Genomic DNA, 21,242 nt, shown 5'->3' on the forward strand with positions numbered 1-21,242 from the left:
CCATGAAACCGGCAATCAGTAGAAAGCATTGGCAAAAGGTCAAATAAGCAATGAATATGATTTATCCTTGAATTATTATATGACACTCGATCTAAAGAAACATGATCTGGTGGGTCCCATCAAGGCTGGACCATGTCCCATTCCACCAATGATCGGATGATCCTGCCACTGAATGGGCATGGACAGTTACAACCAAGTCTACAATTTAATAGGGCCCAAATGAACAGTGCAGGTTGTCGGATAGGGAGATTTTGGGGCATCTCCCATCTACCATTGGGCCCATCGTATGAATGATATAGATCACCATAAAGTGGGCCGCACGCATAGAATTTACTAAGACGAGACTGTCAAATTTTTACATGTTTCAATATTTCCTAGCTTATGGGTACTTATAGGGGCTGTTTGCTTATTCTGTGCTGATGTAGATACAATACCCTCTATTTGCCGCCCAATGTGCTGACCTGGAACCTCTTTGGAACATCCTAGCTGTCCATCAGCTGGGTCCAACCATTTGATCCCCTAGCAATCAAAAATCAGGCATGGACCATGGTTTACAAAACAAAAGAATGTCTAAAAGAATATTTGGCCTAGTAACCTTAGCTAACAATTTGTTTCATACAGTATGGCCCACCTGATGAGTGGATGAGCCTGATTCATGGTGCAGAGAACATACACGGCAGGACCCACCTGATGGACGGCCTCGATCTTGCATGCGTGTGGAAGCATGTCAACTGGCACAGATCTACATGCTTGTGGATGTAGCAAACCTCCTTCAAGATACAAAGATCCTATCTTATTGTGTGTTACCACCTACAACACTATTATTAACCTCTTCCTATTAAATAAAGAACTTTCCTAAGCCCACATGCATATAGAAGGCAGATCATGTACATGCTACTACATGCACCAGCATGGCAGATAGGTGTAAATCCAAGCCAACCATCAGGGTGATCTGACTGTATAGATTTTTGCCCAAAAATAAATCTGGTCCACACAGAGGTGGGCCCCGGTATTGGAAACAGGTGGACGGGTTAGAAATCTTCAGCGATGTTTTTCACAGCTGTACACTCAAACCCAACTCATGGACCGACCTTATTCTTGAGCTAGGGCATGTAGGTAGTGATACCCCTCTAATGGATGGATTGGATTTAGCAAATGTGGGCTCAGCAAAGCTCTTAAATAAATATCAGCACCACTACAAATGCAGAACTACAATAGCAGCATTAATACCATGGAACCACATTACCTGGGTTTGTTCCAGCAAATATCCCATACCAAAGATCGTCGGTGATGAATGATGTGGCTCTCTCCACCGCACCCAGATAGACACCAGGCCCAAGATTGGGTGGCAATGGGTGAAACATCTTCTGGCTAGGATAGTCCAAATCGACCGCAACGTGCCGGTTTGTGAGAAAACCAACTTGACGGCTGCCTGTTCGGCTCTTCACAATAGCGCCCAGAGTTCCATATGTCTCTTGACTTGCAACCTAAGTATATGTGAATGGACACATTGGATCGTTTGACATTAGAAGAATATGAGAGAAAGGACAATTCAAACACTTTCGGTATATGAGAATCCATGTGAATACAATAATGCATACAAGGGAAGAGAACGAAAGATGATGTATGTACTACAAGAATCCACAAATGAAGTGCAAGGTCAGAATAATGGACAAAAAAAAATATAAAAAAATCAAAAGAATTCGGTTTCAAAGAAAAAGGCTTTGAAGAAGAAGGAAAATCATCGCAAATGTCGGTGCATAATCACATAAACAGCTCCACACATTCTTACGACTTTCTTGTGCATCCTGAGCAGAAGAAGGAAAAGTGCAAGTAGGAGTTGATGAGTTATGAAAAGATTCAAGTCAAAAACCACGAGAATTCAGAATGTTTCTTTCACCTTACAATAACAGCACCCAAACAACCCAACCAATAAACTCCAAATGGTGCATTATATGTGTTTCCAAAAATTTGCCATGTCGGGCACATTCAAAGGATGTCAAACCCGTGCTTTAAATATGGCTGTTTTGGACTGCAACTCTCCTGGAGACTAAAACCAGTATGATTGGCCCCGAATTGTCCATTTTGGTCAGATATCGATCTGGTGACTCATTTCATTGCGGACCAGAACCGGTACAAATCGGACAAAACAGAGTCATAAAGAACAAAATTTAAACCTTGTGTAAAACATAACAACACAGCTATTAGGAGAGAGAACTCGATTTTAATCTTTTGTGTATTAGATGGAAATTATGCATTTATATTTATGTAGATATTTTCTATACTTCATGCTTTCATAGGCGAATGCGTTTTATATAATAATGTGTTTATCATATGATATTACTCTATTTATGTGTCAGTGGTTGGGTAGGCACTCCATGTCTAAGAACTCCCCTCCATGGGTGAAACCAACATAAATTACATGTATGGGTATATACCGCCCTATAAGTGTATAAGATTGATTCCAAGAACATCAAATACATCACTAAAAAATGATTATTAATTAAGACATACCATAATGACGACTCAACCAATATCCAGCGGAATTTTACTGGTTGTTTACTAAACTTCCTCATGAAAACAATCACAAAAAACGATACCTTGCTATAAGTATCAAATGCAACTCAACCTGAAGGCTAAAACCTTTTATCATGGTCAGACAGATTATTCACCAGTTGTGATAAAGTTATGGCACTGTTCTAGCAATTAAAACGTAGAGCACAAAAGACAGACGAAAGAGACATGTGTTAGACCCCGAATGGATACCCAAGTGTGAAAGAAGAATAATAAAAGAACATATGTCTTTGGTGGCACGTATTACTCTCATCAAGGCAGCTCTTTCGAATCTCCTGTTATATTTCCCATCCATATATAAATGCCCAAAATTGGTCTTAGATAAACTAGACAAGATGCGGACGGATTTTCTATGGCATGGGGCTGAAGGCATAAGTTTCATTTATTAAAGCGGCAAGAGGTGTGTAACCCTTTGGCTGAAGGAGGTGAGGGAAATAGAGACCTTGAAGCCATGGATGTTGAAGGCAAGTCATGGAGGGAATTTGTCGCAGCTAAATATGGTTTGGAGGAGGGGGGCTGGGATATCAAAAAATCCTCGCATTATCGAGCTTCAAGTATATGGAAAGCTATCATCTCTGATGCTCCTCTAGTCAGATCTAGCTTCTCTTTCTCTCTTGGAGATGGTGCTCGTATTAGATTTTGGGAGGATATGTGGTGTGGTATTTCGCCCTTGAAGGAGGATTTCCCATCCTTGGCCAGATTATCTTCCGCTAAGAACATATCTATGGCCAGCTGCTTTTCCCTAGATGGAGGTGGGGGAATTTAGTGTCCTCCATGTTGAAGAGATTTCTAGAGGAATAGGTGGACTTTGTGAGGTTGATGGAGCGGCTTCAAAATATCCACCCTTCCCCAGTGTGGAGTGCCTCTCCTTCCAGGAAATTTTCGGTTTAATCTCTTTATTAAAAAATTAGGAATGTGGGGAATGACTCAAATGGAGATTTCTCCCATGATTTTTGGTCCTATGGAGCTCCCCCTAAGGTTGTTTCCTTTGCTTGGTTAGTGAAGAGAAAACGCATTCTAACCGTAGACAACCTTCAATAGAGGGCTATGATTCTTCCCAACATTTGTCTGGTGTACATGGCCGATGCAGAATCAATTGATCATTTATTTACCCATTGCCCATTCATTGGTCAGGTGTAGAACCAGTTCCTTAAAGCTTTCGGTTTTGCTTGGGTGATGCCTCCTTCAATCGATCTTTCTTCCAGTCTTGGGACAAGATTCAGATGGCCAAAGATCGCCAAGCCTTATGGCGCTTGTGTTTGCTTGCAGTTCTTTGGAACATTTGGGCGGAATGTAACATGCAGTGTTTTAGGAATAGAACGGGGTCTTGGGAAAAAGTTTTTTGGGATGTAATCAATTGGGCAGGCTTTGTCAGCCATTGCGATGTTTCCTTTGCTCAATCATTATTGGGGCTGTAATTTTTCCCTTCCTTTTAGATTTTGTATTTTTGCTGTTTGAGTTATTGCCTGACAGCTTTCATTAAAATCATTATCCTTCCAAATAAAATAAAGAATATAACAAAACCAACCATAAAAAGTGTTGATGCCTGATGGAGAAAAGAACAAGAGAGGGGAAATTAAGATAAAACTGTATCACCAGGGAGTAATGCTCAACCAAAAGAAGATTTTACTTCCCCTAACAGAGAGATTATTTTCAACACCCCATGACCCTCCCAACACTCACTTATAAAAGAACGATCCTACTAACCCAATCTATCATAATATCAAATATTTACACCTAATACAACTTCCAACTACACTAACAATGGCCTAGTTTCTTAGGAACTCTAAATTAGAACTTTCCAAGAAGATGGCAATTTCTAACGACCGCACATATATACCAAGTGCATGGAAATTATTACATGCAAATCCAAATAAAAATAATAATAATAATAAAGCATGCCTCCATATGTGCCACATAGAGGTGGGCATCGGACGACTCGATCCAGCTAACTCGACTCGTCCAGATCCGACTTGACCCGAACCGAATGGGTGAGTCAGTCCGAACCAAGTCGGACAAGTCGAGTTATAAATAGTCACTATGCTATGCATGGGCAATCATCATCATCATTATCATCTAAACCCTATCTCAACTAATTGGTGTTGGCTACACGAATCATGTTCCACCATTCCACTCCATCAAGGATCATATCCTCAATCAAACCATACACCATCAACTCTTGGGCATGGGCAATGCTTTGGAAACTTTTTTAGAAAGAGCACTTCCAATGGCTCCTCACAAGTGGGCCCAATGGCATAGGGATTGAAATTGAACTTGTCATTTGAATGATCATGCACACCTATGAATGTATTCACTACGAGCCTCTTAATGCTCAAGGAGCATAGTTAATTTCTCAACTTGCCCACAAAGTTGTTATAATTCTTCATCTCTTGCATCACCCATCAGACTACAACAGTGTTCAAAACGAGCTTCTTGACGCTCAAGGGACAATCTCAATTGCTTAATTTTTTTTGTTTTAAGAGGTAACAAAAGATTTATTAGAACGCCCACCATAATGATAGGGAAAGAATACAAGCAAAAAACAAAAGAAAAGAGGCAAAGCGCACCACCACTACATTAGAGGCCCAGCCGAGAACATCAAAATTATTTTCCTAACAACCTCCTCCACTAAAGCATGCCTATTTTGGAAGTAGCAACCATCTCTCTCTCTCTCTCAAAAAAAAAAAAAAGGGGGGCGCAAAGTACATTCAATGATCTCAATCAGTGAGAAGGAAACTCCAAAATATTTGAATGAAAGACACGAGGCCCAAATCCCATATGTGGGTAATATCATACCACAACCAGCTCAAAGGTAGGTTTAGGAGGGTCATCTTGCACCACCCTAATGGTATAATACCTATCATCACCTGTGAGTTTTAATTGGCTTTCTTTGACTAGATGACTAGTTCCTCATGAGAGTTTTTAACCCATAATTTTATGTATGGCTTGTGTCAAACAACCATTTACTCCAAAAGCTTAAGTTGTCGGAGTGTGGTGTATCAATGTATATCGGGGGGGGCACAAAGTACATTCAATGATCTCAATCAGTGAGAAGGAAACTCCAAAATATTTGAATGAAAGACACGAGGCCCAAATCCCATATGTGGGTAATATCATACCACAACCAGCTCAAAGGTAGGTTTAGGAGGGTCATCTTCCACCACCCTAATGGTATAATACCTATCATCACCTGTGAGTTTTAATTGGCTTTCTTTGACTAGATGACTAGTTCCTCATGAGAGTTTTTAACCCATAATTTTATGTATGGCTTGTGTCAAACAACCATTTACTCCAAAAGCTTAAGTTGTCGGAGTGTGGTGTATCAATGTATATCAAGGGACTTTATCACTTTAACAAAGCGGACATCTAGGATCCATTTATCGAAGTTAATCTAGGAGATGACAATTGGCTGCAATCAACATACGGCTAGGCTTAATTTCCTGGTCCCTGGGCCGGACCTGATTTTCCTGACCCCTCATGGGAGAATAATATATTAGCGAGGCATATTTGCTGCTCTCGAAAGTCGAACATAGGACTTTCTGCTTTGATACCATGTAGAGAATGATTTGATGATAATAATGTGAAGAAAAGAGGAGAATATTGAGAGAGAAGAAAGATGAGGAGAGTTTGGGAAAGATGTGTTAGGCTTGCTTGCCCTAATACATAATATTTTATTATAATAAAGCATATAGTACACCGCAGGAGAAGAGGAAAGTGTGCACATACACTTACACTAAAAGGGCCACTAACCACACACACAATACACAATTCTGATTATCTTCATGTTCGAGATCAAGTTGTTATGCAGGATCCTCTTCCCCCATTGACGACAGTCTATGACATGTATCAGTGTGCTACTGTCTCTACTCTTCCTTCTCATTCATTTGTGTCAACCGAGCTTTCGGCACATCTTGCTGGCGATCAGTCCTCTCTTGGTCTTTGGGTACCATCCTTTAGTTTAGAGCACATTTCTGGTTTTGGTGGTCGTAGTAGAAGTCGCAAGGGAGATCGCAGTCGTGGCAGCCATAGTCTTCGTGGTCGTGGTGGAAGTGGACGAGGACGTGATAGTTCCCACATTTGTTCACATTGTGGTGGAACTAATCACACCGTTGATTATTACTGGCAGATACATGGTCGTCCTACGTATGTCACTGCTTCTATTGCATCCACAGTTGCTCCTGAGACAGTCTTCAATCCCGACAGCTGAGCAGTCTACTTCAGGGGAGTCTCTTATCATTTCTCGAGTTGCATATGATGCCCTTATGCGGCTTCACATTCGTGATATTCCTGAGCCATCTTACGCAGCTTCAGCCCAGTTAGGTACTGCCCCTCTTGCGTCATCCTCTCCTACCTCCTGGGTCATAGACTCTGGAGCTTCCTCCCATATGACTAGTAATTTTCTTCTTATTCTCCTTCTCCTCACACTCAATATGTCACAGTCGCAGATGGAACCCAAACTCCCATCTCTGGGATTGGTTCCATCCCTTTTTCTTCTTCCTTGTCTTTGTCATCAGTCTTGCATGTGCCTCGTTTTCCATTAAACTTATTGTCTGTTAGCTCTCTTACTGAATCATTAAATTGTTCCATTACCTTCTTCCCTTCTTATTGTTTGTTTCGGAACCTACAGACGAAGAGAGTGATTAGTGGGGGGCATAAGCGAGAAGGCGTTTATCTTCTCGATGATATACACTCGTTGCCGCTTTCTAGTACCCTTTCTTTGGATCGAGAGTCCATGACTCGGTGGCATTGCTGCTTAGGCCACCCATCCATAGCTAGATTGAGAATTTTGTTTCCTTCCTTATCTGTCACTAAACCGTTATGCTGTGATATTTGTGAATTGTCTAAACATCATCGTGTTACGTTTCCTCCTACCTCTTCTGGGAGGAAATCTCAACATTTTCTTCTAGTTCACTCGGATGTCTGGGGACCAGCTCCGGTTACCTCCACTTTTGGATTTAGATATTTTATTACTTTTATTGATGATTATTCACGCATGACTTGGATTTATCTTTTGAAATCTACAAGTGAAGTATTTGATGCGTTTAAAGTGTTTTATCATGAAGTGTGCACTCAATTTCAATGTTCCATTAAAACCCTCCATTCTGATAATGAGGGGAATACATGTCTACTGCCTTTCTGTCCTTCTTGTAGGAACGTGGTATTTTGTCTAGGACGTCGTGTGCTCGCACGCCTCAACAAAATAGTATTGCAAAACAAAAGAATCGTCATCTTCTTGAAGTTACTCGCACCCTTCTGCTTGGTATGCATCTACCTAAACATTTTTGGAGTAATGCTCTTCTAACTGCTACTTTTCTTATTAATCGTATACCCTCACATATCCTGTCTTACAAATCTTCATTTACTATATTGTATCCTCATGATAATCCATTTCTTCTACCACCTAAAGTTTTTTGTTGTACATGCTTTATTCAAATTTTGGATGAAAGTAATGATAAACTTAGCCTCAGGGCAATTAAATGTGTCTTTCTAGGGAATACTCGGAATCAGAAAGGGTATAAATGTTTCGACCCATTGACTCGAAAGAAATATCTCTCTGCCAATGTAACCTTCTTTGAGGATATTTCTTTTTTCTCAGCTCCAAGCCGATCCCTCTATGATCCTCTTGCGAGTCAGGGGGAGTATGACTCTTATCCTCTTTCCATTAGTGATCATGGGAAAACTCTTTCCCTCCATTCAGCATCTTGTTGGTGATTTGGGTGAGCCTAAGCCTCTGTGGGTGTATCATCGTCGAGATAAATTTTCACATGCTCAGCAATCCACCCTTCCGCTCACTTTGGATGTTGGCTCAGGTGACTCTCCTACCTCAACTTTAGATCTTCTCATTGTCTTGTGCAAAGGGTCACGATCTTATACTCAATACCCCATTCGTAATTTCGTTTCATATGATCATCTTTCACCGTCTTTCCAGTCGTTTGCAGCTTCCCTTTCATCACAGATTATTCCTCGATCTCTCTCACATGCTCTTCAAAGTCCTGACTGGACGAAGGCAATGATAGAAGAAATATCTGCTCTTGAGAAGAATCATACTTGGGACCTTGTGTCACTTCTTTTAGGACATAAACCTGTTGGCTGTCGATGGGTTTATACGATCAAGTTTCTTCCAGGCAACTTCATTGATCGCTATAAAGCCCGTCTTGTTGCTAAGGGTTACACACAGACTCATAGTGTGGATTACTTCGAGACATTCTCTCCGGTGGCTAAGCTTAATTCGATTCGCGTTGTGATCTCCTTGGCTGTTAATTTATCATGGCCCTTGTTTCAGCTTGATGTTAAGAATGCATTTCTCTATGGGGACCTTGCAAAGGAAGTTTACATGCATCAACCTCCTGGCTTTGTTGCTTCTCACAATCCTGCACTTATATGGACTCAAACAATCCCCACGTGCATGGTTCAAAAATTTTAGTCAAGCTCTCTTGGAGTTCGGCTTTGTTCGTAGTCATGCCGATCATTCTCTTTATATGTCGTCAATCGGCGGGCATCATGGTTCTCATTGTCTATATTGATGATATTGTTCTGTCCGGTAGTGATTCTGCTGGAATGAGGGTGGTCAAAGATTTTTTGAAGACCAAGTTTGAGATCAAGAATCTTGGTCCTCTTCGCTACTTCCTCGAAATTGAAGTTGGTCGCTCATCATCCAAATTGGTCTTGTCACAATGAAAATATGCGCTCGATCTTCTCATGGAGACCGACATGTTAGGGTGCAAGTCTGCTACCACTCCCATGGATACTTCACAGAAGCTTCGACCAAATGATGGTGCTTTCCTTACTGATCTCGGGATGTATCGACGACTTGTAGGCCGACTTATTTACCTGACTATTACTCGCCCAGATCTCTCATTTGTGGTGGACATTGTTAGCCAATTCATGCAAGCTCCCCATACTTCCCATCTCACGACTATCTACCGCATACTTCGGTATCTAAAATCAACCCTGGGTCTTGGCTTCCGCTTTCAATTGCATGGTCATCTTCATCTTTCTGGCTATTCCGATGCTGATTGTGCAGGTAGTACTTTTGATCGCCACTCTACATCCAGCTTCTATACCTTCATAGGTGGCAATCTTATAACATGGAAGAGCGAAAAGCAGTCAATTGTTGCCCGGTCCTCAGCTGAAGCAGAATATCGTGCTATGGCTCATGCGACGTGTGAACTCGTGTAGCTTCGCAACCTTCTTGAAGAACTTAGCTATCCTCCTTCGGATCCTGTTCCTCTTCACTGTGACAACCAAGCGGCCATCCATATTGCTCGTAACCCGGTTTTCCACGAGCGAACCAAGCATATTGAGGTTGACTGTCACTTTATTAGGGAGAAAGTAGCTTCTAAGGAAATCGTCACTCCTTTTGTTCGATCTGGGGATCAACTTGCTAATGTTCTTACAAAGTCCTTGAGTCGAGATGCTCTTCATCGTGTTCGTGACAAGTTGGGCATGATCAACATCTATGCTCCAACTTGAGGGGGAGTATAGAGAATGCTAGTGTATTGTGTATGTGGTTAGTGGCCCTTTTAGTGTAAGTGCATGTGCACACTTCCCTCTTCTCCTGCGGTGTACTATATGCTTTATTATAATAAAATATTATGTGTTAGGGCAAGCAAGCCTAACACAACATCTCTCCCAAACTCTCATCTTCCTTCTCTCTCAATATTCTCCTCTTTTCTTCACATTATTATCATCAAATCATTCTCTACTGCTTGTTTTGGAGAGTTACCAAACCCTTCCCATGCGCCTAATCATTTTGTGCGAAAGAAAAGACAAATTCTGTTAGTGTTTTTTTTAATCTTCCACTATTAGTACAATTCAGAAAATGGGGGGAAAACCCTTGATTCAATGTCATTGAGGTTATTGCCAGGTGAGACACGAACTAGAACATGAAGAAAAAAGGCAAAGCACAACTACAAAAGAGGGACTGATCCCATACACAACTCTTGGTGGGCATCCTCTCTATCCAACAGAACATCCGACCGATTACCATCATCAGTGATAAAGGAAAAAAAGAGATGTTTACCCCCAACGCTGGCATGGATCTCGTCACACAGAAAAGCAAACCTCCAAGGTTCAGGAACTTGATTTTTTATCCAACCACCAGATGGCCGGAGGACAAATCACATTGAACTATAACAACAAACAAAGCTAATGCATAACACGTCGAGAGGCTGAATCTAAGAGTCAAAACGTGTCTAAGATTTGTAGATGGCACTATAGACGAGAAAGAAGAATTCCATACAAGAATATGGTAGCAACCATGTTAAAATATTTGATCAAATACTCGACTCCCAACATATATTTGACTAACATGGGCCACACAACTAACTTAAACCATTCGCGGGCTAGCACTTACATTGTGACTTCATATGAGCAACAGTAGCAACCCAACCCCGCCATCATCTCCATAATCCACATTTCACATTTTTTGCACTTTTCCCACTCTTCAAATGTATGCAACCGTAAGTTTGAGTGGTAGGGAACCACCAGACTACGTTAAACAAAACTGGTTGTTTTGCAATGATGGTTAGTTTCACGATGGATCGTCTGCCTATAGTGGAGCTTGAAACTAAAGGGGAGGAGTACTTTTGGAAGCTCCTAGTTCCCGACGAACGGAGCTTGAAACAAAAGGGTGTGTTTGAAGTTCACAGTTCCCAAGGATACACAATAAGTTGTGCCAAATTGCACATGAGATGTGTTCAGAACCTTCACATACATATATCACTCGTGATTTGAGGCAGAAAAAGCAGGAAACCAAAAGCCTGCTCAATGCCAGTTCCGCATTCCAAGCCACCCCAAATGCAAAGCCTACCTTGTTGGCTTGGTTTCCTACAAGCTACAACTTGATAGGACAACCAATCGGTATCTAAAATATAATATTCTAGTAATTTCGGTAACTTAGCACAATTAGCACCTATCAGGTTTGTTCAACTAGGAACTTAAATGAGGGTAGCAAAGACAATCAAAGTTCCACCAGTACCAAGGAAACTATCTCAATGAAATCCTTTTCTCATATAAGCAGCAATACCTTGGAATCATTTTCCATGGGTTGATGGATAAGCAAAAAATGTCTCAACCTGACACAACATATATTCACATCAAACTCAAAAGACAATCAGGTGTATATTAGCAGGATGCTATGAATGCCTTGGTCGATAACCTTTGGCACCATTTACAGTCAAAAAGCACCCACCACCTGACTGGGCCCATAAACTGCAATTTAATCTCCATACACACAAGATAATACTACACTGATGCAGCCTAGGAGTGGACTCGACAATTTATCTAATCGGTGAAGGTGTGATGCGGTTTGAAGAGGAAAATTGAACCTGAATTCAAAGAAACAAATCCAGACCATACGTACTGGATTTTCAGTCTCGATAGTCGATGTCATGGTATCCAAAAATGGTTATGTAACGGCCATTACGTAATGGTAATGGTGGGTACCGCTATGAATTACGGGGGCGTAACGGCTGGTACGGGAGGGGGGAAAAAAGGCCCATTAAGGCCATTACAGTTGGGGTTTTTCCCAGCCCGTACCGTAACAGTAACAACAGTGGCTGTTAATGCAAGAAAGCACTTGTGGGAATTGAGGGAGATCAGAAACATGAGGAAAAAGTAAAGAATAAATGTAAGGCATCTCATCACTAGAGAAGATAGGCTCGGGCATCAAACCACTAGATTAAAAAGAAGCATCACATCACAAATTAACCCATCACAGTTTTAAAAGAAAGAGTCTTTAATCATCTTCTAGCCATACACATACCTACAGCCTGGTATATGCTGGCCTTGCACACACCATTTTCCTAACTCAATCAAAACGCCACCTGTTGCCGTCTAAGCAAGTTTAAACAAAAACAGCAACTGCTAACAAAAAAAAATTCAAAACTATTCTTAACCCATGGATGCGTAAGAGTGAACAAAGCAAATGTGTGAACAAACACATATGCCCATCATAGGACATGGGGCCCACCAATCTGATTGGACCATGATTTTAAATGTCAGATGAGACCGAGCCAACTCATCAACTGGACTTCATTCTTGAACAAACTGATTTGGTTTGGACGGAACCAAGTCAACTCGTTGGCTTAACTTTGGTTTGAAGGAACCAAATCGGTTTCATCATGACTCAGCCTCTTTTGGCTATTTTCAGGCCATTTGAGGCTTTGACTCATGCAAGACATACCAAAACCAAGTCGACTCTAGTTTCAGTCCAAATAGAGTCAGTCTTAGACTGGGATATATCACCATGTCTCAGACAGACCACACATGTATCTAACAGCCTCTTTTGTCATCCTTAGAAATCACGTGTACCATCTCTTGATCTTAGATGTGATGATGGGGATGGGTTACAGCATGTGGGCTCCATGATCAATCCAGTTACCGAAGTAGATCACACAAATTTTCTGACCCACCCCTTTATTTGTTTCGTTACTTATCTTCAGGTCCACTTTCAGGTAGCAAACAATGTCCAAATGATACAAAAATTGGTCACATTTGAAAGCCTATTGAGTTAGCTTCCAAACAAACCCAGGAACATAAAATTCCGACTTGAACTGAAAGATCTGACCCATTCACAGAAGGCCTATATCGTTGTCACGAGATCATGGATATTTTAGAGTTACAAATATTTTATTAAAATAGATGGCTAGAATTGAAAGTAATGGATAATTAGAATGGGAAAAGTATATAACAAGTTACATGGATAATGGAATGAAAATCTAAGGTTTTTAAGCATAGGGAGATTTTCTACTTAGGGGAGTGATTCTTCGAAACATATTGGATGCAATGCTCGGTACAAACGTGGCATAACGTTATGCTCATACAAGGTTCAATGCTTTGCATGTTTGATGCTAAACCTACCAAGGTACAAACAATAACTCCGGATTTCCCATGTTTAATAGTGTTCTTTTTATTCATTGTGGTTCATCATTATCCCAGGAACCTTTATATATATATATATATAAAGGAACCATATGCAACCTTCAACCTTAATTGTCAATGCACTAGGCCTGGGTTGGTCTTGAACTTGGGCCCATGATGGGGACATCACACGCACATGCATGCCCCCCTACGCACGTATGCAAGGAAGAGGACCCCACCGTCGATTTGGATCAATGATGACGTCCAGGGAGGGCCTCCTTACTAGAGGACTGCGTTTTGGTCCCTTGGAGTGGACCCGATCATCATGTGAATCCCACCATGGATTCTCATGATCATGGCCCACTATTCTAAACGATCTAGTACTTTGAGTTTTGGTTATTTTTGTTATTAGGAATATCATGGACGGTTTAGATTGCTTTGATTAGTTGTTATTTGTGGTTACTTCATCTCTAAGTAATAGGTTACGCACATGGCGCGAGTTTTAGGGTATACGGTTTTATTATAAATAGACACCCCTTGTAAGTTTTTTCTCAATGAATATTATGAATAAAATTCTGTGTTTTCCTGCTTCTCTAATTCTCTGAGTTGTGGAAATCCAATTGGGTGCGAAACCCTTCCTTCTTCAAAGGGCTAACTACCGTGGTGCAAAGCCACACCCATCCCGATTCGCCCCCATCTCCTACCATCAATATCCACCATCTCCTACGACTAACCAATCATCAAATCCATTATCCTTTCACAGCGATTCTCCCCCTACAGTAGAATTTCAAAATCTGGATCTGCAGAAGGGCTGAAACTTCGGCGGAGTACCGTGATCAAACCGATCATTCGTTTGGCCTGAAACTTGAAGGGAAGGTGGCCCACCCCTGGCCAACCAAGTCCAAGCTGGCCTTTTTCTGATTTGTGGGCCCCACACACGTACGGGCCACCACCAACGCACGTGTGTCAGGCGGGTTAGCTGTCCACACGTGCGGAATCAGTTCCAGGTTCTCTCTTTCCTCTCTTTCACTCCTCCCTCACCTGATTTCCCTAACCCTAACCCTAGATTGTCCTAGATCCCTATTTTCATACCTTTTTTAAACCCTAGGGTTCCCCGAATTGAAATCTGTGAATCCCTTGGATTTGGGAAATATTTTTGTGCATGTGTGGATGAATTTACTCTCCTTTAAGTATTGTTTGGCTTATAATTTTTATTGATCCAACCCTAAATGTGTAGGACTGGACCCGCATAGATTCCCCTTGATTAAGTGCTTGACTTTATGTGGGATGTGGAATTTTGTGTGATTGTTTCTAATTTAGTATGATCTTAAGCCTGATCATGCTTAATTTCCATGTCCTGCATCAACCCATGCAAGATTATGATTTTGCTGGGCCCAGGCCTACGTTGGGTGATTGGAGGAAGATCAAATGAGAAGATTTCAAAGAAACTGAAATCTTCTTGTAACTCAAGCATAAGGCCATGCAAATAAACTTGCTAGCTTAGCCAACCAGCTCAAGGATTAACAATTTTGGCGAAAAAAGGGAAATTTACTCAAATTTCCTCATTTTAGATTCACATGTACAAGTTCTTCTCAAGAATTGCATATATGCATGACTATTTTGGGTTTGAAGTATTTAAGAAAACACACTCCTCCATGGGCTTCTTTCATTGAATATTATGAATAAAATTCTGTGTTTTCCTGCTTCTCTAATTCTCTGAGTTGTGGAAATCCAATTGGGTGTGAAACCCTTCCTTCTTCAAAGGGCTAACTACCGTGGTGCAAAGCCACACCCATCCCGATTCGCCCCCATCTCCTACCATCAATATTGTTGAGGGTCAAATATTGCATATCAGACCCATTTAGTGCATAGATTTACACGCATGATACCGCTTAATGGCCTGATTAATCGTGTTTGTAATGCAGAGTGTATGTACGAGCCTGGACCGAAAAGGGTGCTTAAAGCATGGACTTAACGCTCTAATGACACCAAAGCATGGAACGGACTCCAGAGACCCAAGATCAACAGAATTATACATCAGGGACTCGAAAAAATCGAGAAACCGAAGCTCAAGTAGCCTGAAAAGTGTCCAGAATGCAAGATCATAAGGTTCCCACCATCTGATCGGTTCAAAACTCCATACGTGGCCTGAGGACCATAAATGAACCGTACACGTAAAATTGCAGCCATTGGATCCTAGTAAAAGTGGCCCAACGGATAGATCAGCCCATAAACCGTCGATTTTGGGCCCATATGACATCTGGATATGCTTCAATTCTTGAATCAACACCTTAAATGATATGACAGAATGGATGGACGGAGTAGATTTCTCACAAACATCTCTGTGGGACCCATACAGATAGTGCATGTACAAGTTATGCAGGTGCACCGGGCATCCAAACCTCGGTCAGCAAGCGCTGACCGAGCTCTCCTTCTCCAATTCAAATTCCTCCCTGCGGAAGGAAGAAAATCTTGCGGCTCTTTCCTGTGGGCCCCACCCATTGGCCAAATAAAGAATCCAAGCCATTCATCGAGTTCATAACGGCCTGCTCACTAAGTCCTAGGCGACAGAATTTGACGATACAATGGATATTGATCTCTAGCTGCCCCAAACGTGCGACGGACGGCTGAATGAAATCATCCCTGGACCGCACCGATTTTTATCCAAAAATAGTGAATCCTACCTGTTTTTTCGAGCTGATATGAATGGACGGTGTGGATTTCCAAAAACGAAAGCCATGTGGGCCCCACCATCAGCCAGCGTAAGTACGTAACGCACTCTGTTTCGCAACCGACGCCGTCCGGTTTTTGCGGCAGATTGTGCTCCCAGAGGACGTTGTCCTTTTGGAAGGAAAGCAAAGAAGAAAAATAGGGGAAGACTCCGAACTGGCTGTTGTGCGTAAAGGGCGTCTCCGCAGCCAAGTCGTCCGCGGACTCCGACCTTCCGCACAACCTCCTGCTCTATATGAGGAAAAGAGGGGCGACAGTCCGAGGAGGGAAGAAAGGATTCGGAGAGAGCTACGGGAGGTGGAAAATAAAAGAGGAGGAACGGTTTGCGGTAGGCGGGGGGGCTGAACGTGCTTTGCTGCTAAGAAGGAGTGTTGCTGCTGCAGTGCAAAGGTTTGCTGCTGGCAGCGTGAGGACGCCAGCAGGAAGAAAAGAAGGGGAGGCTGTGCGGCTGATTGAAGAACGTGAAGGTGCTGGGTCTTTGGGTCTTGAACGTGAGGAAGAAAAAGGAGAAGCTGTTTTCTCTCTCTTCTGGTTCTTTTTCTTTTTTTTTTCCTTTATAATTCTATTAATTTTTTCTGGTTTAGCCCATATCATGTGTGGCTAAACCTCTTAGCTAGGGCTAAGAGGTGAAGCCTGTAGCAAGATGGGAGAGTCTACTTTGTGCCTTTAATTCATAAACTGAATTTGATCTATATTTGATTATTCAAGGAATATTTTTCCTAGTCCTTTATGGTCTGTTGTGACTGAAATTACAATGGATTTGCAATGGCTTTGAGTATTTCTTTTCCTTTTTTTTATGTTTATGAAGTCAGGAACCCCTGTTGTTCATCATTGTCCCATGGGCATGGTAGGATGAAAGTATCCTTCCTGATCTTCATACGTTGTTGGTTGGTTGGTAATTAGTTTAATTCTGTTGTTTACTTTGTCTCCTGGGCATGGTTTGATGATGGAATCCATTCTAATTCATATACCTTTCATCTCTTGAAAATCAGATCAAGTAAGTTCAGTTTGAATTCCATAATCCTTGACGCAGGCATAAGATCTCCCTGATCTCTACAAGTGGATCCTCTGAAACCCTAGTTCCCTTCCTCTGAATTCCTTAAAGTTTTAGATAATTATTCCACAATTATTCCCTAAATTTTATTTGATTTAGATAGCATCTTAGTCTAGTTCTAGTTCTACTTGGTTTCATATAACGTACAGGTATCAGTCCCTGTGGATTCGACCTCGGTCTTACCGAGTTTATTACTACATCACAACCCTATACTTGGGGAGTGAACAAATATCCACCATCTCCTACGACCAACCAATCATCAAATCCATTATCCTTTCACAGCGATTCTCCCCCTACAGTAGAATTTCAAAATCTGGATCTGCAGAAGGGCTGAAACTTCGGCGGAGTACCGTGATCAAACCGATCATTCGTTTGGCCTGAAACTTGAAGGGAAGGTGGCCCACCCCTGGCCAACCAAGTCCAAGCTGGCCTTTTTCTGATTTGTGGGCCCCACACACGTACGGGCCACCACCAGCGCACGTGTGTCAGGTGGGTTAGCTGTCCACACGTGCGGAATCAGTTCCAGGTTCTCTCTTTCCTCTCTTTCACTCCTCCCTCACCTGATTTCCCTAACCCTAACCCTAGATTGTCCTAAATCCCTATTTTCATACCTTTTTTAAACCCTAGGGTTCCCCGAATTGAAATCCGTGAATCCCTTGGATTTGGGAAATATTTTTGTGCATGTGTGGATGAATTTACTCTCCTTTAAGTATTGTTTGGCTTATAATTTTTATTGATCCAACCCTAAATGTGTAGGACTGGACCCGCATAGATTCCCCTTGATTAAGTGCTTGACTTTATGTGGGATGTGGAATTTTGTGTGATTGTTTCTAATTTAGTATGATCTTAAGCCTGATCATGCTTAATTTCCATGTCCTGCATCAACCCATGCAAGATTATGATTTTGCTGGGCCCAGGCCTACGTTGGGTGATTGGAGGAAGATCAAATGAGAAGATTTCAAAGAAACTGAAATCTTCTTGTAACTCAAGCATAAGGCCATGCAAATAAACTTGCTAGCTTAGCCAACCAGCTCAAGGATTAACAATTTTGGCGAAAAAAGGGAAATTTACTCAAATTTCCTCATTTTAGATTCACATGTACAAGTTCTTCTCAAGAATTGCATATATGCATGACTATTTTGGGTTTGAAGTATTTAAGAAAACACACTCCTCCATGGGCTTCAAGTTTGCATGAGATAGATTCTAACAACAATAATATGGTCCAGATGCACTCTTTCAATAGATTCAAGTAGAACTACTATATGGTAGAACCCCCTTCCACTGCATGCATGACGGGGGGACATCAATCAAGACCATCCATCTGTTGGCACCTAATCTTGATGGCATATGCTTCAAAAGTCACACAATTAGATGGAATCCTGAACCGAAGTTCACTATATGGTTGATGGGCAAAAGTACCCTAGAATTCCTCACTATTACGTGTCCTACACCAGTTGCCGTCAATGAGTTATTTGAAATGGTGGCATGGTTTGTTGATCCATACATGGCACAACTACACTAATCCAAATTATAATAAATTGTTGCAAAAAAAATATATATATATATCCAAACTATTAGAACTGTGGACCCCATTGTTGATGGGGCACCACCCAAAATTTATAACACAACCCTACTAGATGCGATAACTACATCATCGCCTAAGATAGCATAGGCCCTAAACCGGCAGTCAGGATAAATCCGCTCCGCTGCCATCCACGCTGCTATATGGTTGATCCTAGGTACCTGATCTGTCAGTAGCAAATGGATGGTCAAAATGAAACAGTAAAGCTAGGTCATCCAATAAATCCATTTTTCGTTTACCCACCAAACATGGGGCTCACAATATGAACGGCCTGGGTTATGGTACATTAATGCTTTCGGCCACAATTATATAATGGTGTATCGGACCATCCTTCGATAAGAATGCTGTCTGGCAGCTTGACTTGTTGAAAGTCAACCAAAAGCAACCTAAATGAACGCAAATCAAGCATAAGTCGCTGAACTAGGACCCATTACATTGAAATGCAACAAAAAGATGATAAAAACATGGAAAAAGGTGAACGTTTACCCTTTTTTTCCAATTTTCACATAATGGCCCATTCCGCTTTGATTCATCGAAACCCACTCAAATATTTTGTTTGATCCTCCAAATAGGCCTAAATCTAGTCTAAAATGACTTTCTAAGCTTCCTCCATGGTTGAAATGGAAAAAAAAAAAATCATATTTGGGCCTCCATGGGTGTATCTGCCCGTATTGGTGCCTAAATGGCCCGACACAAGCTGATGTGGCCCATTTTCTTTCGAGTGGATCATTTCCCATTTTCTTTCGAGTGGATCATTTCGGCCTCACATCACGTATCGTATCAGGCCGATATGGATACAATATGGCAGTATCAGCCAATACGAATACCGAGTCATGGATGCCAAGAAGGCTCAAAGGGAAGCTAGAGCACAGGCAAAATCAGAAAGAGCATTTAACCTCCATGGGACGGAAGTTAGGCATAAGTGTCATCTATCAAATACTTCTAAAAGGTGGATGACAACTGGCAAATATACAATATTAGGACTTGTTTGGGTGCCCCTTAAAAATGAGTTCATCTCATTTAGTTATTCGTAATTATGCATTAGAGATCATGATGGTTGGTTATCAACATTATTTTTAATCCTTACCAAAAACAAATACAATCACTAATATGTACTTACGAATAACTAAAATAAGATGAACTCATTTTTAAGTGCCATGCAAACAGGCCCTTAGAGTAGATTTTGGAAGTGGAAACAAAGAACAGACGTGTGCTAGTTATTTTCCCTAAAAAAAGAAAATGAAACTTGGCCGAATCTGAATGGTTGACTTGAGTTCCACCCTTTTTTACAAAGCTGCCCGTTATCCTTATTCTTATCAATCCACTTTGCAAAACCATGTCTACTTAAAGCAAAAATCTAGGAAATAACAAGCTTTTCTCCAAAAGGAGTCTCATGGAATCTGCGCTATCTACAAAACCAGCACTTTTTTTTAATCATTATACGAGTTTGAAAGGGAGAGAAGTTAGCCAGGAAGATGCAAAGAATACCTGAGAACCTGAACCAATGGAAGGATCACTTCCACGTAAGCCATCCACAAGCTCAGAGTATAGTTGTTCTTTGGGAGTCGGAGCAGGTGCACCGAAATATGAGAACTCCACTACATCCACATCACACCATACACCACCTGGTCCCTATCAGAGAGAGAAAACCCACTTAACATTCATAGTAAAAATGAGTTAAAGCAAATCCTCAAAAGAACATATGGAATCCTGTTGAGTAGGGAGGAAAATAGTAGAAATTATCGACCAGGTGATGTGCGTTGGCAGGCAATATAGAGCGATTGCCAATCTACCACTTAAAAAGCTGACCAAACAGCTGGGAGAAATCTTAAGATGATGATGATGATGATGATGATGAAAGATACAAACCACATCCCTTCACGCACCTCAAGAGCAGAAGGCAGACGTTGAATGTGGCTGAGCCATTGCCTGTGAACTTTTCGGGCGACAAAGACAAGAATAGCCGGTATGTCAGTCAACATACCCTGTCGAATCCGGAATCCAATTGCTGTACCAAGACTGTAACGACGCAAGATCTTACTGTGAAATGCTCTTATAGTCATCAATTCAAGCAACGTAGTAGCTTGCTGCCCCGTCGGCAGCCGGTCAAGATTTTCGGGTAGCACCACTTTCTGAAGATTCCCAAAGTAATTCGACCGATCTTCAGCTGACCCATTCAATCGAGTAGAGGTGGGCCACGAGAAGTAGGCTGCATTGCTCTCAGAATGCTGACCGCCCGATGTGAACCCCTGGAGAGGAGGTGGACTTGAAGAATGAAAGTTGGGGTGGCTGTAGAAGTTTCTCTCCGGATCCAAAGCTGATTCTTCTGACTGTGTTGAACCAGAGTGAAGGCTTCTTAACACAGAAGTTCTGTTCATGTCCATTCTCCACTAAAACTGCATGGAACTAATCCCAAAATGTCTCATGCTATCTATATTT

At 41.6% G+C, this 21,242-nt stretch overlaps 1 protein-coding gene across 8 annotated transcripts in view; it reads right to left on the reverse strand.

The window, feature by feature from the left end:
• Window positions 1–21,242, reverse strand: part of LOC131221013 (protein NARROW LEAF 1) — a 29,675-nt gene that overhangs the window by 5,470 nt on the left and 2,963 nt on the right. For 3 of the 8 annotated variants that reach the window (XM_058216072.1, XM_058216074.1, XM_058216073.1), the window contains 5 exons: window positions 20,690–21,199; window positions 20,292–20,435; window positions 1,247–1,487; window positions 688–770; window positions 435–519 (listed from right to left, as the gene is read on the reverse strand). In XM_058216072.1, the coding sequence (XP_058072055.1) occupies window positions 435–519; window positions 688–770; window positions 1,247–1,487; window positions 20,292–20,435; window positions 20,690–21,187 (1,051 nt within the window). In that variant the 5' untranslated portion in view covers window positions 21,188–21,199. Of the gene's footprint in view, window positions 1–434; window positions 520–687; window positions 771–1,246; window positions 1,488–20,291; window positions 20,436–20,689; window positions 21,235–21,242 lie in introns of all 8 variants that reach the window. The other 5 variants (XM_058216069.1, XM_058216070.1, XM_058216067.1 and 2 more) reach the window with 3 other exon arrangements.

This window comes from Magnolia sinica, chromosome 12 (assembly GCF_029962835.1).
Source record: "Magnolia sinica isolate HGM2019 chromosome 12, MsV1, whole genome shotgun sequence".
Taxonomy (NCBI): domain Eukaryota; kingdom Viridiplantae; phylum Streptophyta; class Magnoliopsida; order Magnoliales; family Magnoliaceae; genus Magnolia; species Magnolia sinica.